This window comes from Pristiophorus japonicus, chromosome 17 (genome assembly GCF_044704955.1).
Source record: "Pristiophorus japonicus isolate sPriJap1 chromosome 17, sPriJap1.hap1, whole genome shotgun sequence".
NCBI lineage: Eukaryota > Metazoa > Chordata > Chondrichthyes > Pristiophoridae > Pristiophorus > Pristiophorus japonicus.
This window is the reverse complement of record NC_091993.1, coordinates 87,682,638-87,701,505: the sequence shown is the minus strand read 5'-3', so window position 1 is coordinate 87,701,505 and position 18,868 is coordinate 87,682,638. Positions and strand designations below refer to the sequence as shown.

The 18,868-nt window shown below is 42.3% G+C and overlaps 1 protein-coding gene across 1 annotated transcript in view; it reads left to right on the top strand.

Moving 5' to 3' along the window:
• The window catches only part of LOC139227842 (neuron navigator 1-like), a 629,647-nt gene that overhangs the window by 426,936 nt on the left and 183,843 nt on the right, over positions 1-18,868 (top strand). Inside the window, exon 8 of the mRNA XM_070858918.1 lies at positions 6,585-6,879. Within this exon, the coding sequence (XP_070715019.1) occupies positions 6,585-6,879 (295 nt within the window). The remainder of the gene's footprint in view (positions 1-6,584; positions 6,880-18,868) is intronic.

Here is an 18,868-nt window from a genome sequence, read left to right as displayed (position 1 = left end):
AGTTTCTCCTCATCTCAGTCCTAAATGGCTTACTCCTTATCCTTAAACTGTGACCCCTGGTTCTGGACTTCCACAACATCGGGAACATTCTTCCTGTATCTAACCTGTCCAGTCCCGTCAGAATTTTATATGTTTCTGAGAGATCCCCTCTCATCCTTCTAAACTCCAGTGAATATAGGTCCAGTCGATCCAGTCTCTCCTCATATGTCAATCCCGCCATCCCGGGAATCAGTCTGGTGAATCTTCGCTGCACTCCCTCAATAGCAAGAACGTCCTTCCTCAGATTAGGAGACCAAAGCTGAACACAATATTCCAGGTGAGGCCTCACCAAGGCTGTGTTCAACTGCAGTAAGACCTCCCTGCTCCTATACTCAAATCCCCTAGCTATGAAGGTCAAAATACCAGTTGCCTTCTTCACCGCCTGTTGTACCTGCATGCCAACTTTCAATGACTGATTTACCATGACATCCAGGTCTCGTTCCACCTCCACTTTTCCTAATCTGCCGCCATTCAGATAATAATCTGCCTTCATGTTTTTGCCATCAAAGTGGATAACCTCACATTTATCCACATTATACTGCATCTGTCATGCATTTGCCCACTCACCAAACCTGTCCAAGTCACCCTGCAGCCTCTTAGCATTCTCCTCACAGTTCACACCGCCACCCAGCTTAGTGTCATCTGCAAACTTGGAGATATTACACTCAATTCCTTCATCTAAATCATTAATGTATATTATAAATAGCTGGGGTCCCAGCACTGAGCCCTGCGGCACCCCACTACTCACTGCCTGCCATTCTGAAAAGGACCTGTTTATCCCGACTCTCTGCTTCCTGTCTGCCAACCAGTTCTCTATCCACGTCAGTAGATTATCCCCAATACCATGTGTTTTAATTTTGCACAACAATCTCTTGTGTGGGACCTTGTCAAAAGCCTTTGACAGTCCAAATAAACCACATCCACTGGTTCTCCCTTGTCCCACTCTACTAGTTACATCCTCAAAAACCTCCAGAAGATTTGTCAAGCATGATTTCCCCTTCATAAATCCATGCTGACTTGGACCGATCATGTCATCTTTAATAATTGATTCCAACATTTTCCCCACTACTGATGTCAGGCTAACCGGTCTATAATTACCCATTTTCTCTCTCCCTCCTTTTTTAAAAAGTGGTGTTACATTAGCTACCCTCCAGTCCATAGGAACTGATCCAGAGTCGATAGACTGTTGGAAAATGATCACCAATGCATCCACTATTTCTAGGGCCACTTCTTTAAGTACTCTGGGATGCAGACTATCAGGCCCCGGGGATTTATTGGCTTTCAATCCCATCAATTTCCCTAACACAATTTCCTGCCTAATAAGGATTTTCTTCAGTTCCTCCTTCTCACTAGACCCTCGGTCCCATAGTATTTCCGGAAGGTAATTTGTATCTTCCTTCGTGAAGACAGAACCAAAGTATTTGTTCAATTGGTCTGCCATTTCTTTGTTCCCCATTATAAATTCACCTGATTCTGACTGCAATGGACCTACACTAATCTTCACTAATCTTTTTCCCTCGCGTATCTATAGAAGCTTTTGCAGTCAGTTTTTATGTTCCCAGCAAGCTTCCTCTCATACTCTATTTTCCCCCTCCTAATTAAACCCTTTGTCCTCCTCTGCTGAATTCTAAATTTCTCCCAGTCCTCAGGTTTGCTGCTTTTTCTGGCCAATTTATATGCCTCTTCCTTTGATTTAACACTCTCCTTGATTTCCCTTGTTAGCCACGGTTGAGCCACCTTCCCCATTTTATTTTTACTCCAGACAGGGATGTACAATTGCTGAAGTTGATCCATGTGATCTTTAAAAGTTTGCCATTGCCTATCCACCATCAACCCTTTAAGTATCATTTGCCACTCTATTCTAGCCAATTCACATCTCATACCATCAAAGTTACCTTTCCTTAAGTTCAGGACCCTAGTCTCTGAATTAACTTTGTCATTCTCCATCTTAATAAAGAATTCTACCATATTACAGTCACTCTTCCCCAAGGGGCCTCGCATAACAAGATTGCTAATTAGTCCTTTCTCATTACACATCACCCAGTCTAGGATGGCCAGCCCTCTACTTGGTTCCTTGACATATTGGCCTTGAAAACCATCCCTAATTCACTCCAGGAAATCCTCCTCCACCATATTGCTACCAGCTTGGTTAGCCCAATCTATATGTAGATTAAAGTCGCCCATGATAACTGCTGTACCTTTATTGCAAGCGTCCCTAATTTCTTGTTTGATGCTGTCCCCAACCTCACTACTACAACACCCACTAGCGTTTTCTGCCCTTTGATATTCCGCAGCTCCACCCATACCGGTTCCACATCATCCAAACTAATATCCTTTCTTACTATTGCGTTAATTTCCTCTTTAACCAGCAATGCTACTCCACCTCCTTTTCCTTTCTGTCTATCCTTCCTGAAAGTTGAATACCCCTGGATGTTGAGTTTGCCGCCTTGGTCACCCTGGAGCCATGTCTCCATGATGCCAATGACATCATACCCATTAACTGCTATCTGCGCAGTTAATTCATCCATCTTATGAAGAATACTCCTCGCATTGAGGCACAGAGCCTTCAAGCGTCAGGCTTTAAGAGCTTCAACTCATTTTGTGAGCAGGTAAATGGAATTAAACCGCATAATTTGCTTAAAACTGATTTTCTACCAATTCCTATACAGCCATGTTTATCATGGCTACCAGAAAATGCTTCTTCTGGCCACACAGAAATCATAGTGACCTACTTTACCATCCAGTTCCCACCAATGTTCAGCCCAATGTGGGCCAGGAATCAGGCAAGCAGTGTTCCCACCTGAAACAGGTTGAGGCCTACTTAAATATGCAACTTGGGTCCTACGGTACAGGCTTCTCTGAAAACAAGGCGGGGAAGCTTTGGCAGCGACTTTCTGTGGGCCCAGGATGAATGTAAATGTTACTCCTGGCCCGCTGTCGGTTTCTCTGTCCCCTCACCGTGATAGTTAATACTCCTGTAAAGCTCCTTGGAACATTTTACTACGTTAAATGCACTGTATAAATACAAGGTGGTGTTGTCGCTATCCCACTTTCGACTCTGCTGTACGCAGGAGCTATCAGATTTCCTGCCCCCCATTCAGCGAGCATCCTGTCAACACTGGCAGTTCACCAATAAAATTTAAATTGGGTGGGTGGTGCAATCGCTCCACCCAAGGCCCGCCCAATGTTAATCAAAATATGACATGACCCCATTGCATCTAACATAACCTTTCTTTGCAAGCACACAATAAATCATATCAAAGCTCCAGAACCTTTTTTTTTAAATAATGGTCTTTTCAACAATGAGCCTCGTTGCAGCAGCTAACCCCAAGAACATAACTGAAATCATAAACTTACTGGGTGGCAAATTACTGGTATGAAATTGCGCCCTACTACTCCAGCCATGGAAAAACTTTGTAATAACTCTAGGTCTAATCATGTGATTAAGAACTTGACCGTAATGATTTATACTGCACAAACCTTGCACAAGCATAATTTGAGGGATGTGTCATACAATTTATATCTGTTTTGTGAATTCTAAAACTCTTTTGGAAGCGTCATAATTTAGTTCTTAAGAGGTTCTGAAAATGAAGTATCCATCTGTATTCTATAGAAGCTTTCGACAAACCAGAATATTGTGCAAATTAAAACTTTGAGTTATCAACTTATTCGTCTGCATGTTACAATTATGAATGATCTTAAATAACTTGGATTAGTTTGTGTGGGAACCACTAATACAATATCAGTGTGAAAACCAGTCAATAACTTCTCTCTTTTGTAAAAGAAACAATCTTGAAAATGTTAAACTTAAAAGTTTATACTTAGACTTGTAATTGTTAAATGATTGGTAGTTTTTCCTATTACAACATGTAATCCGATATTTCATTTCTTGAATCAAAATAAAGGAAAAATGTACAAGTAAATAGACACACAAACGTTTGTCAAGTGTTCTTTAGGTGCAGTCATTGTGGGAAAGAGACCAAGGGCCAGTTTCCCATACCCACCCACATTCTGTTTGACTTGGTTACCCCCCGCCACCAACCCACTCTAATTCCTGAAAATGCACCCCTCCCCCCCCCCCCCCCCCGCTCTAATTCCTGGAACTGCCCCTGAACTTCTCTTGCCTGCTTGGCCTGGAATTTCCCTCTTGGGCACGACCTGGAACACGAAATTGCGCCCAATGTTGCCTCCATTTTGCAGATGTCAAGTCAAGTTATGCTCAAGTCTCTTCCCAACCTCATTAGAATATGCCCGAACTTAAAATGAGCATAAATCAGCATAAACAATCAGGGCCCAAGGAAACACTGAACCCACACCAGTATATTTCTTCTTTGAATCCTAAAATTTAAATTTCAGCTCATTCACCCAAAATTAATGCCCATCAGGCACAGCATGTTTCGAAGCCTGCAATCAGGAAGCTTTTGAATTTTAATATGACTTGCACTTGTACCATACAAATGCATTCACAGAAACAGAAAATACAGAGCAGGTCTCTTGTGAGAATTTTTTTTTTTTAAAACAGCTGAAAAAATTGCAATTAAAAGACCAGAAAAATGACTTGTGTTCTGCTGTGTTTGAAAATCTGGTCGCAATGTTGAGAGATCCTTAAACAAGCGCAGTTGGAGAATACTTGCGTTTGAAAGTCAGGGGTATGGTAGGTTTTGTGGGCGCGATTTGTTTGTACAGACATAAAAGATCGAGGAGACTGGGCCGTAACTCACTTGTGTCCCAAATTCTTTTAAGCCATGTAATTTGTTTGCGCCCAGATTACGTGTGTATCTGGACGCAAATGTGGAGGAAACGCCAGGCCCTTGTATTTGCTGCATCTCTGAAGTTTCCTGAACCATGTGCTGTACAGAAAACATTTTTTTTTTCAAAGTTACATTTGTCCATAACCAATAAAGCACAATTTCCTCTTTTCTGAAATGCAATACATTCTTCCCCAGATAAAAGCATTGTTGGCTGATCTGTGCTTTGAAGCTATATTCTCAAATGTTCCACACAATTCTGGATTACAAAATTGATATCTGCCAAGACCAATAATGACTTGAAATATTATCAAGCATATTGCTGAGTCTTCAGTAATATTAATCTGAGTTTAATGAAGCAAAATAAAGTTAACTAGTATTTATAAGTTTTGGAAGCCAGTAGGTGTTGCTCCTTGTAACATACTAAGCCTTCATGTTCACCAGTAAAATATTTCAAGCATAATATCATTGAATGTATCTGTACATTTCATACTTGTGGAAAATATTATCAGAGCTGACTCAGTGCATTATAAATTTTAATTGTTTCTTTTCCCATGGAAATATAAACACAGACAGGTCAGTCTCACCCCGCTCCTTCCATCAAAATGGTTAGTCACAGTAACCAAAAGGTGATTGTCACTTTTCTGATAGAGGTCAACTTTGTTTTTAAACGTTTTTTATTATCCAGGGTGTGATCTTTTAATATTGTTTGCCGCATTTTAAATCAATCAGTGAGTTTCTTTATTGTGGTGATACACAAGAATGTAAAAATTTCAGCATGTGGTATCAAAGTATGAAAGGACATTAGGTCAATTGTCAATGTTTACAGGGTTTCAGATCTTGTGCCAGCTATTAAACCAAATATACATGTAGTTGTAAAAATTCTTGTGATAATTTGATCTGGTGTGAAAGAATTACATATGACAATGAAAAATCCAAAGTATGGATAACAAAATAGACTTGCACGCTGTCCTTTTCATCTTCTGGGACCTGGGCACAAATCTAAGTCAGACTGATGGAATATGTGTTTACTGACTACTGAGTAAACAAATTTAAATAGTCTCTAATTAATGGGCATGGACCCATATCACAGATTGTCTCCCATTTCAGTGCAAATTAGCATTAAATTAGCAAAAGCAGAATACTGCGGATGCTGGAAATTTGAAATAAAAACTGAAAATTCTGGAAATACTCAGCAGGTCAGACAACATCTGTGGAAGAAAAACTGTGTTCCCGCTTCAGCTCGATGACCTTTCAACAGAACTGGAAAAAGTTAGAGATTAAATTAGCAATCTTAGTCTGAGAGCTCAAACAGTTTGGTAGTGAGAGAAATGGAAAAAAATCATACTAAATGTCGTGTAAGAAGGCTTTGTTATATTGCTGACATTTATCCTAATTAAACTTTTTTGGCTAGACAACCCAGAAGCTCAAACAGTTGAATAATTGACTCTCATCGAGAAGGTTAGGTGTATAAATGCATTCCTGGCAGTCAACTTGGTTCCTTCAGGTGTTGCAGCTGAAGGAAAGACCCAAAAATCCATTTTAGTTAACAATATTTATATTTTCATTACCTTTAGCCTGGCTCTATACCACTTCTAGGGAGTTTCATTTCCTGAACCAGGTAGCTGGATTGAATCTCTCATAAAATCAGATGTTGGGTTTCTGTGTACACATGAACTTGTTAACACCTTAGTTTTAAAATTTGTTTGAATGTTTACTTTGTAATTTTCAATATTTGGATTTTCATTTTGCTCCTTAAACCACTCCGTTATCTGATCTGTATAAATTGCTTTGCAGCTCCGAACTGATGCAGAAAAGCGCTCCATGGTTGAGAGTGGTCTGACCTGGTACAGTGGCTCTGAAGGGAAAGGTCAGAAGAAGTCTGAGGGTGGCTACGATGCCAGCAACCTCAAGATGGATCAAAACACAAAGTGGAGACGTATCCGGACTGAGTCAGCTGAAGAAACAACAAAAGGAGAACTAAAGAAACCGCAAACAACTGGGCAAACCAGTTCATTAAAAAGGGGTGCAGCACCAGTAGGAGTAACCTCCCCAATGACCAGTTCAGGAGCAGGCCCTCTAAAAGTAGCTGGTAAGTGCATGGAATAGTAATAACAGTTTCCAAAAAAATATATTTTACATTACGGCACGTATTACAACTCCAAATTATTTGAAGGTATGAATCCACTACATTTGTACCTTTGTGCTGTATCCATTGTGACCCTTAAAGTGATCTGGTTCTAAGTTGGAATCATAGAAAATAGGTGCAGGAGTAGGCCATTCGGCCCTTAACTTCAGGACAAGGTTTGCTTATTCAGTGCTCTCTTGCTTCTCCCCTAGAAAATCCACCTTTTTAAAAAAAAAAAAACAATTGTGCATGCTTTAGTAAACTTTAATGTGAGGTCTGGAGTATGTCTTTCTGGAACACTTGTATACTTTGATGCACATTATTATACCATTATTCAGCGTGAAACACTCCCTGAATTATCACATTGACTTAATTCAAGAACATGTTTTCAAATTTATGAATTTCTCTCACAGTACAATGGTCAAGTTTTGGGCCGTGCCTAGAATGGCGCAGCCCCGCGAGCCACGCCTGATTTCCGCGCTCAAAACCACGCCTAAAACTTACCTCGGTCTTCTCCCTGCTGCTGGAACGTTTCAGGCCCTTGGCTCAGCGCAGCACAAGCTGTGGGGGGCGGAGCCAGGTCCCGGCGATGAAAACAATGCCGGGACCTCTACACGTGCGCACTAGAAGTGCGCGTGCATGTGCATGTGCAATAGCTCCAGGCTGCCGAGGCTGCGTGGGAGGGGCCCGAAGCATGCCACCCCCTAGCCGTGGCCAAATGGGCTCACTGGGGCGAAGATCGGACTCTGGTCTCTCTCGTCTTGAGCTTCAGCTCCCGCTCAGGCTCTCTTTCCCCCCCCCCCCCACCCCCCCGTTCAGGTCCGATGCGGTCCACTCCTCGCACCCCCCCCCTCCCGTTCAGCCGTTCCCCCTCCCTCCATGTCTTCAACGGGGTCCGCCCGCTCGGCATCTTGCTGGGGGCGGGCCCCACCCAAAGTCTTCAGCCCGGATTCCTCTCGTCGCCCGGGCCTGTTCAGACCCCCTCCTCTCCTCCCCTCCCTCCTTCTTCTCTTCTCCCCTCCCTCCCTCCTCTCTCCTCCCCTCCCTCCCTCCCTCCCTCCCTCCCTCTCCACCCCTCCCTCCCTCCCTCTCCACCCCTCCCTCCTTCCCTCTCCACCCCTCCCTCCTTTCCTCTCCACCCCTCCCTCCCCTCCCTCCCTCCCTCCCTCCCCCTCCCCCACTCCCTCCCCCTCCCCCACTCCCTTCCTTTCCTCCACTCCCTCCCTTCCTTTCCTCCCCCCGCCTCCTCCCTCCCTCTCCTCCCCTCTCCCTCCCCCCTCTCCCTCCTTCCTCTCTCCTCTCCCCTCCCTCCTCCCTCTCTCCTCTCCCCTCCCTCCTCCCTCCCTCTCCTCCCTCTCCCCCACCCCTCGCTGTCAGAAACACAGAGAGAGAGAGACACACTGGGGGACCCCGTCCCAGCACGCTGTTGGAGGGCTCCCAGTGCTGCAGTTGGTGAGTAGAAACTTAATTGCTTATTTATTGATTTTTTTAATGTTTTTATTTTTTTGATTGATTTATTGATTTGTTTATCATTTATTATTGATGATGGCTCTTTATTGGTAAAAGTGATGTGTTTCATGATTGTAAACTTCCCTCCGCACCTCTTCTTCCCCCCCACCACTATCTCTCGTTCCCTATGCCTGATTTGTAACCTACGCCTGATTTCTAAGTGTAGGCAAGGTTTTTCTGAGCGTACAAAAATCTAGACTTAAAATGGAGTAAGTTAATTTGCAGTAAGTTTTCTCTGCCTAAACTTGCAAAACAGGCGTAAGTGGCCGGACATGCCCCCTTTTGGAACAATAAAATCTGTTCTAACTGGAGCAAACTAAATGCCGAGAATTGTAATTTCTAAGATACTCCATTCTAAACTAGTTGCTCCAAAAAAATAGGAGCAACTCAGGCTGAAACTTGACCCTAATATTACTGACATCCCTGTGAGTGGATAAACTCTATGATCAGTACAACGGTATCACTATGTCGCACTAGATGTTACTAGTGCTACACTGTAATTACCTCCTCTTTCCTGCCCCCCTCCAACCTTTGGAATAGTCGTGCTAAAGCCCACCAGAAAACAAGTGGAGAATATGCAAAGGAGGGTGGGATGATAGTGTGGCATCATTCACCATATTCCCTGTCATCCCACCTCTTTTATTGGTCACAGAATAGCAAATTTTTCTTAAAGTCTCAGTTTGGCTCAGTGTTAGTAATCTCATATCTCAGTCTGAAGATTGTTGATCAAGCCCAAAACATAATTTAGACTGACACACTCCTGATCAAGTGCTGCATTGTTGAAGGTGCCTTTTTTCAGATGAGACATGGAACTAAATCTTGATTTGCCTGTTCAAGTGGATGTGAAAGATTCCATGGTGTTATTTGAAGAAGAACAGCTCTCTTATGTGTTGGCCAAGATGTCTTCCTTATCCAGCATTAGCAAACAAGCTTCTCTGATCATTTATCCTATTGTTTTTTGTGGTCATTTGCTGTGCACAAATTGGCCATTTTGTTTGCCTATGAAACAACTGTGACTATATTTCAAAAAGTAATTCATTGGCTGTGAAGCGCTTGGAGATGTCCTGAGGACATGAAAGGCACAGTATAAATTCAAGTTTGTTGTTTCTTCTTGCTTTGTTTTAACAAATCTGTAATGCCACAAAAAATACCATAATTAGGTTAAGAGTTAAGAATTACAATAAATACTTTGTCCTATATTATTCATTTACGCTGATCTAGATTCTATGTCACTTAAAAATATCTCAACCTTGGCTGGATTTTGATAATGACTATTACAAAACTGTATTCATTGTCCAAGACTGCCAAGACTGCAGTACAATTTATCAAATAGGACTGTAAAACATACAACCTCTTCCTATTAATAGGCTGGCTAATATAGCATTACCTTCCTGTAAAATTCTCAGCTTCCCCTCTGGGGAAGTCCTTGGCAAGTAACCAAGTTGTTTCTATTCTTCGGTCATCATTATCTTCTCCTGGTTTAACTAACCTTGCATGTGTATTATTTCCCTGTACCTGTACTTTACTCTCTAGATTCAGTGATTACGTTATTAACTAACAGCTGTGATTTATCTTACATGTTTTACTCATGCTTAATTAAACGTTTAACATTTCTTAATCTTATAGTTTTTTTGTCTCATGACAATTTCTCTACTTTATGAAGGACTGATTCAAAAGTCCATTGCAACTTTTTAAATATTCAGCCCATTTTAGAAAGCTTCCAAACGGATTCTTCAAATCTTCTAAATTTTCTGGAAACCTTCTATCCTCTCAAAATTAGGAGTGGGGTAAAAGCATGACATTTATATAACTTAATATTCACAAACAGTTATACTTGTACGATTCAAACATTTATGGGAACATTAGTGACTAAATCAAGAGGATCAACTGTCACATGGAACTGTTCAATTGGCAACTGATTGCCAGATGTCAACTAGTTTCGAGAAGACTGTTATACAGTGAAACCTGTATAAACAGACACTCTCAAAAAATGGACACCTGCAAAAACAGACACCTATTGAGACCCCCAAATAACTTGTATGGTAAAATAATCAAGAGGCACTCTGAAAGCATGGACACTTACAAATCACAAACTACGGACAGACTTCAATGCACCATGCCATTTTACAAATTTTTAAATTGGATACTCAGGTCAGTGCAAAGCAGCAGCGGGTTTTGTGAACTAAATTACTTGGGTAACGAGGAGCTCTTTACCCAGCATCCATAGTGGCAGAGAAGCCACTCTATCTCTGATTGAATGCTTGCATGGATCTGTCCCAAAGATAAAGCAGGTTCTCTGCTGCTATGGATACTGTGTAAAAACTCCCCATTTGAGAAAAGCAGGTTCTTTCACAAAACCCGCTGCCACCATACACTGACCTACATACACCAGCCTATCGAATCAAGAACAATGCATGCAAACAGCGAGAGGGGCCGTCCTTTCCTGCCCCAGCGCTGTGTCCATACATTATTTCAGCAGCTGCTCTCCCCCTGACCCTGCCATGATCTTTCCCTCGACTTCTGATGGTGGATCCGCCTCTTTGAGGAGCTTTGGCTCTGGGAATGAAGGCAGATGACTGTCCGCCTTTATAGGTTATAGGATGGGCCTATGTTCTCTGGAGTTTAGAAGAATGAGAGGTGATCACTATGAAAAATATAACATTCTTAGAGGGCTTGACAGGGTAGATACTGAGAAGCTGTTTCTCCTGGCTGGAGAGTTGAGAACAAGAGGTCACAGTCTCAAGAAATCAGGTCAGCAATTTAGGACTGAGATGAGGAGAAATTTCTTCACTCACAGGAATCTTTGGAATTCTCTACCCCAGAGGGTTGTGGATGCACTGACTGAGCATATACAAGGCTGAGATCAATCGATTTTTGGGCACTAAGAGAATCAAGGGATATGAGGATAGGGCGGGAAAATGGAGTTGATGCAGAAGTTCAACCATGATAATCTTGAATGGCGGAGCAGGCTCAATGAGCTGTTTGGGCTATTCCTGCTCCTATTTCTTATGTCCCGGGTTCCTCTGTCTCTCTGCTAATCTGCAGAGTGATGGACTCTCCGAGTTATCAGTCAGTCTTCCTGCAGGCTTGCTGCTCAACGAAAAAACTACACGTTCACTCCTGCGCATAATGTGACCTGTTGTGTTTTCCCTCCCAAATGTTCTAAGACTTGCCTTTGGAAGCCTCTTTGTCCTGTGACTGCCCAATGTTGGTAGGTAGAACTGAGAAACGCAGTTTATTACTGAATCTGCACTCTGCTCCAACTGAGAACAGTTTGAAAGGAAACGGGAATTTAGAATGCAAAACTGTTGGGCAGACAGACCGAGCAGAACACTGGTGTTAGAGAAGAGGAAGCTTCGCATTGTTGCACCTGATTATGTGCTGATTGTAATCTCAGCTGGCTCTTCAATATTGTTGGGAATTTTTTTTACAGTAAATACAATGACTATTTTGAAAATAAGGAGCCCTGCAAAAAAAGGACACCTGATACCAGTGCCTGAGCTGTCTATAATTTACAGGTTTCGCTGTACCTCTTTTTGCCAATGCTCAGTTCATTGAGACTCTGACCCCAGCTGTTCTCAGCTCTTCTTGCTTGATGATTTTTTAACCAGACTCCGTGCCACAGACCAACTTTGCATGGTAACATAGGGCCCAAGTTTGCCCCCTCTGCTAGACCGGCGCACCTCCATGAGGTGCACGGACTTTGTAGTACAGAAACGGCGCCGATTTCTTACCTCCATATTCTCCCCGTTGGTTTCAAGCCCGTGGCCTGTGGCGCAGCGCAGCAGAACGCGTGGTGGGCGGAGCTACAGCCCTGCGCCGAAAAGAGTGCCGGCAGCTGCGCGCATTCCCAGTGGAGTCTGCGCGTGTGCGCAGTAGCTCCTGGCCCTGCCAGCGCGTCCTGTCTCCGGGCAACCCTATCCCTGGCCGAAAGGATGACGCGATGTTCGCAGCCCCTATCCTGGGCTGAGTGGCCTGCCGCACAGGTTGGCCGCTGCCTTCCCGCGCTTCCTGAACAGTTCCCATGGCAACACGGTAGTATGGAGCGTGTACACAGGGAGATTTAGGGCACTTTGTTTACAGTGCTAAGGAAATAATGTTGGCAGTCTATATAATATAATCCAGTACATAAACTTAATTACTTTGAGCATGCATATATGACATATTTACCTAGCACTCTTTTCAGGAGGCAGGACCCTTTGTTCTTGGATTAGCAGCCCTGCCAGAACTTACTATTTGAGATACCTAGATATCAGCATTTTACACAATGACTAAGTATGCTGCAGTAGGTGAGGTAGGAACTTTAAATGTTTTATTTATTAATTTATTGATCTTTTTAAAAATGTTTAATTTTTTATTGATTTATTTATCATTTATTATTGATGATGATTATTTTTAAAAGCGAAGTGTTTAATGCTTTGGAAAATCCTCTAACTTCCCCCCCCCCCCCACCCCCCGCCTATCTCTGGCTACCTGCGCCTGATTTCTAAAGTGTCCACAAGGTTTTTCAGAACATGCAAAAGTAGACACTTACTTTGGCCTAAGTTAGTTTGGAGCAACTATTTGCTGGACAAACTCTATTAAAATGGCCAAAACAGGCGTAATTGGCTGGGAACGCCCCCTTTTGGGAAAAAAAACGAAACTTAAAAAAAACCTAACTGACTCACTTACACTGGCGCAAATTAAATGGCCAGAATTGCAACTAAAAAGGTACTCCAGAAAAATCAAGTTGCTCCAAAAAAAACAGAGCAACTCCTGGGGAAATTTGGGTCCTATAGTAACAGTTTCAGGCAGGAGAAGACCGTGGGTCCATCTAGCCCAGCTATCCCCGGTACTCTCTCGGTATATTTCTTTGCTAGTGTTTGGTTCATGACTCAGACACTGAAGCTCTGGCCCCAACTTTTCCAAGGTTTTCCCTGCTTGTTAATCTATTTTGGTGGTCAGACCCATGAGTTCATTATTTCAGAACCTTGAGAACTCTTGCTCATCCACTGACCTCATTTAACACCAAGATGTGTAGAACCTTTGTCTGAGTTTGCTCAGCACAACTCTAGGATTAACCTTGTGTCTCTCAGAATGTTTACTGTATTGTTTGGGTTGACCAGCTTTCGTACATGGTCCTACCTACAACCTGTGTTCATGCCCAGCAAGACTCAACGTTGACAGCAGAGCCTTGCAACCTCTGCCTTTAAATTTGCTTGTGCTTGAGCTTTGCTATCTCAGATGTTCATCATCCAAACTCAATTAGATTACTACTTTGTAATCACTTCCTTTCATTATTCTTTATCATTTCAAGGTACTTATTACTCATTTGTTTTTGTGGTGTTTTCTTCTTAGGCAGTCCCTCGGAGTCGAGGATGACTTGTGGTGATTTAAACCCAATCTCCATTTACTACCAAAAGTGCTGTGGCTCAGATAACTCGTTTTAGTAAATGCTTCTATCTGGGCTGCTCATGAGACATTGTAACTGTGCATTTTGCTTGCTGGAGTCCATCAAATAACTGAACAGTTTGATATGTTGCTCTTGTGATGCAATGAAAACCTACTAATCAAACTCTTAATTGACTGAAGAATGGACTTCTAAGCAGTTTTCAGCCATTCAGAGGCATTTGAGAAATTGATCCTCGAGATAACGAAGCCAAGGATTAGGTTTCTACAGTGGGATTGATTCGGGGTTTAATCACACAACATTAGAGATGGAAGAAGGCAATGTTTATGGTGAACTGGTTGCAGGGTCAAAGAGAATGCTGAGGTTGCACAGAAATAGGCTTAACCTAGAGGAGTGCTAGAGGTGTTATGACAGTGGCAGAGGAACATAGATGCTGGCAAGAGCTAAACAGGATGGCTCTGGTTTTGCCAGTGTTAAATTGGAGCCATTTTTGACTCATCCAGGACATGATTGTGGGAGACCGAGAAAGTGAACACATGTAAATTGAGCCGTTGTTTGTGAATGATGTTGCCACAGGCCATCATAAATATGAGGGTCACCTTTAGCATGTTCATGTGGCGATGGGAGGAGAACCAGTTTGCAGAGACTATACTGTCTAATGAAGTGGAGAGGTCAAGGGGAAATTGAAGGGAAAATAAGCCGTGGTTATTATTGTGTATGTAGGCACCTTTGGTAATGACTCCACAAGGCAGGGTATGGTACTTAAACTGTGTAGACTGTAGTCCTTTATTTGCAGCTCCTCGAGTGCGGACACCAAGCTGTGAGCTTCCTTTTATACTGAGTTACCTGCAGTGTGCAGGTAACCCTTAGGTCTCCAGCAGCAGCACCTTCTGGTGTACAGGTAAGGTGTGTACAGTGTTACTGACATCATACAACAATACAAGCATGCATACATAAGTTATATACATACATGATGTAATTTTGACCAGGGTGGTTTAGATGTTGTGTTTTTGGTCAGAAAATGTAGAGAAACAAATGAGTGGTTAAAAGTTGCAGTTGAAATTTTAAAACCTAACTACGTCATCGTGCTAACCAAGGGGACCTGAAGCTGCTGTTATCGGGATTAACATATTGAGTAATTAAGTCTATTTTAACCTTCGATTTAGTAATTTACATTGATTTTTATGTTTTTCATGAAGTTTAATTGTGTTCTTAGTGCACATGCATCAGCCTGAGGCTGCTGAAGTATACTTTTTAATTGCTAATAAATCTACTTTAATAGTGCAGTTTTCTGGACTGTACAACTGAAGAGCATTTGTTAATACAAAGACTGTGTTCATAAGTACAAAGCTACCTTTTGAACTATGACTCGTAACTGTTTATAAATACAGAGTTCACATCTGAATTCATAAATACAGGGATCACATCTGGACTTGAGTAAATAAAACAAAAATTGGAAACTGGCTAATTTATTGAAATAAATTAATGATGACTGCGGGAATGTTATTTTTTGGGGAGTGGGTAGAGGAACTGCTAAATATCTTTTCAAAGGACACAACAAAAAGAGCAAGGAACTGACATCAATGACCGAGTGCAGCTGCCAAAAAAGTAGTACTCAATGCCTGCTTCCTGCTTGGAAAAGAACTCTCTGGATCCTTCTCGTTTTTAGCAAAACTAGACATGTTAGAAAACAGTTATAGTAGTGATCCATTAAAGGCAACTCTTTCTCAACCTGACAGTTCAGAGGAAGTGCCAAGTGTAAACTAAGCCCCATTACTCAGGGTGGGAGGATTTTGAGTCATCACAACTCCTGCTGGCCAACTAGAATCACCCGAGGCAGAGGTTTGAGAACAGATCACCCAACCTCTTGCTAAAGGTGCGTGGAATTTGACAACTTCATACAAACCAAAACTGTCCTACGTGCAAGGAGGAATCTTCAATGTTCTTTTTCCTCTAACCTGCTGAAGACCTGTCACATTGTCTCTGATCAGAAATGAATTGTTGTCTGATATAAGCAGCTTTGAGAGCCAACATGATGGATATTACCAGAAATTAGGCTTCAGAATAGGATTTCTCCAAACTAAAGCAGGAATTCTTTAGCAATTCTGTCTCTCCTTCCCCAACATTGAATGGGAGATTTTGACTTGAAAATATGCAGTGTAACAATGTTTTTCCTTTGATTACACCTTGCTAAGCACCATAAAAAGCCACTGGTAGGAGAGGCCATTAGCTTTACTGACAGTGGGCAGATTGAGCCTTCAGCTTGACCATTCAGCCCTGTTAGGTGGTATTTAATTTGCTGGTTTCATGGTATCTTGCCTCATCATTGGAAAAGATCCAGTGACCAGGAAACAAAGTTGTGAATCACAGTCTTCAAACTGCTGTGCTGGCACATACACATGTTGTTTTGTGTTGCTCCGTTTTTTGTGGATTTTACACTGCAATATAAAAGGGGCACTGGTGGTCTGCGTTCTTCCAGCAGATCTACAATATAAAGAGAGCATTAGAAACCACCTGTGCTGTTGGAGGCTATGCCAGTTGTTTAATAAAGCTCCCACATGGCTTTGGGATTAACAAATTTAATTTAAATTACTATTTCTGGTAATACAGATAACATTTCCAGACCTTCTTTATCCAAATTTTGAAATGAAAAGTTTGGAAGTGTCTAGTTCATGCACTGTGCATGATAATTATGTATGTTTATCATCTTGATGAGTTTTATTCATATAGAGATGGGCTCACTCTGTGCTCAATTTAAACTGTTCAACGATTTGTATAAGATTTTATAACACTTTATTGAGGGCACTGTTTTAATGCCATTGAGATGGTTCATGATGACAACAAATGCATTACTTAGAGCGAATTCTCTTGATATTAAAGTGGGCTATTGGTGCTAGTATGCTATACATAGAAATTTACAGCGCAGGAGGCCATTCCGGCCCATCGTGTCCACACCGGCCGACAAAGAGCCACACAGCCTTTGATCAGCAGCCCTAAAGATTACATATAAACCTATGAACAATGACGAAAAGGCAAAGAGCACCCAGCCCAACCAATCTGCCTCACCACAACTGCGACACCCCTTATACTAAAACATTCTACACTCCACCCCAACCAAAACCATGTGATCTCCTGGGAGAGGCAAAACCCAGGCCAATTTAGGGAGAATAAAATCTGGGAAAATTCCTCTCCGACCCGTCCAGGAGATCACCCTGGCTGTATTCTATTCCCTGTAGTACTTACCATTATATCTGCTCTGTCCATCAAAAGGTCATCCAGTCTAATCCCAATTACCAGCTCTAGGTCTGTAACCCTGCAGGTTGCTGCACTTTAAGTGCCCATCCAACCATCTCTTAAAAGTGGTGAGGGTTTCTGCATCCACCACTCGCCGCGCAGCGAGTTCCAGATCCCCACAACCCTCTGCGTAATGAAGCCCCCCCTCAAATCCCCGCTAAACCTTCCAACAACCACCTTAAAACTATGCCCCCTCGTAATAGACCCCTCCACCAATGGAAATAGACCCTTACTATCCACTATGTCCAGGCCCCTCAATATTTCATACTCCTCAATAAGGTCTCCTCTCAACCTCCTCTGTTCCAATGAGAACAAACTAAGATTATCCATTCCAGGCAGCATCCTAGTAAATCTCCTCTGCATCCTCTCTAGTGCAATCACATCCTTCCTATAATATGGCGACCAGAACTGTATGCAATACTCCAGCTGTGGCCTAACCAAAGTATTATACAATTTAAGCATAACCTCCCTGCTCTTATATTCTATGCCTCAGACAATAAAGGCAAGAATTCCGTATGCCTTCTTAACCACCTTATCCACCTGACCTGCTACTTTCAGGGATCTGTGGACAAGCACTACAAGGTCCCTTTGTCCATCTACACTATTAAGTGGCCTATCGCTTAATACATATACCCTTTCCTTATTAGCCCTCCCAAAGCGCATCACCTCATACTTTTCTGAATTAATTTCCATTTGCCACTGCTCTGCCCACCTAACCAATAGATTGATATCCTCCTGCAGCCCATGACTTTCCTCTTCATTATCAACCACACAGCCAATTTTAGTGTCGTCTGCAAACTTCTTAATCATACTTCCTATATTCAAATCTAAATCGTTGATATATACCACAAAAAGCAAGGGTCCCAGTACTGAGCCCTGCGGAACCATACTGGAAACATCCTTCCAGTCACAAAAACATCCATCAATCATTACCCTTTGCTTCCTACCTCCAAGCCAATTTTGGATCCAATTTGAAACTTTGTCCTGTATCACATGGGCTTTAACCTTCATGACCAGTCTACCTTGTGGGACCTTATCAAAAGCTTTGCTAACGTCCATATATACTACATCGTATGCACTACCCTCATCGATCCTCTTGGTTACCTTCTCAAAAAATTCAATCAGGTTAGTCAGACACAATCTTCCCTTAACAAATCCTTGCTGACTGTCCCTAATTAATCCTTGCCTTTCCAAATGCAGATTTATCCTGTCTTTCAGGATTTTTTCCAATAATTTTCCCACCACTGAGGTTAGGCTGACAGGCCTGTAATTGTTCGGCCTATCCCTTTCTCCCTTCTTAAACAAGGGTACTACGTTAGCAGTTCTCCAACTCTCCGGCACCATACCCACATCCAAAGAGGACTGGAAAATGATGGTCAAGGCCTCTGCTATTTCCTCTTTTACTTCGCTCAACAGCCTGGGATGCATTTCATCCAGGCCTGGGGAATAATCTACTTTCAAAGCTGCTAAACCCTTTAATACTTCCTCTCTCACTATATTTATTTTATCCAGAATATCACACTCCTCCTCAATAGCAGTATCTGCATTGCCCCTTTCCTTTGTGAAAACAGATGCAAAGTATTCGTTAAGAACTCTCCCAACATCTTCCGCCTCCACACAAAGATTACCCTCATGGTCTGTAATAGGTCCTACCCTTTCTTTACTTACCCTCTTACTCTTAATATATTTAAAGAACATCTTAAGGTTTTCCTTAATTTTACTGGTCAACAATTTCTTGTGCTCTCTCTTAGCATTCCTAAT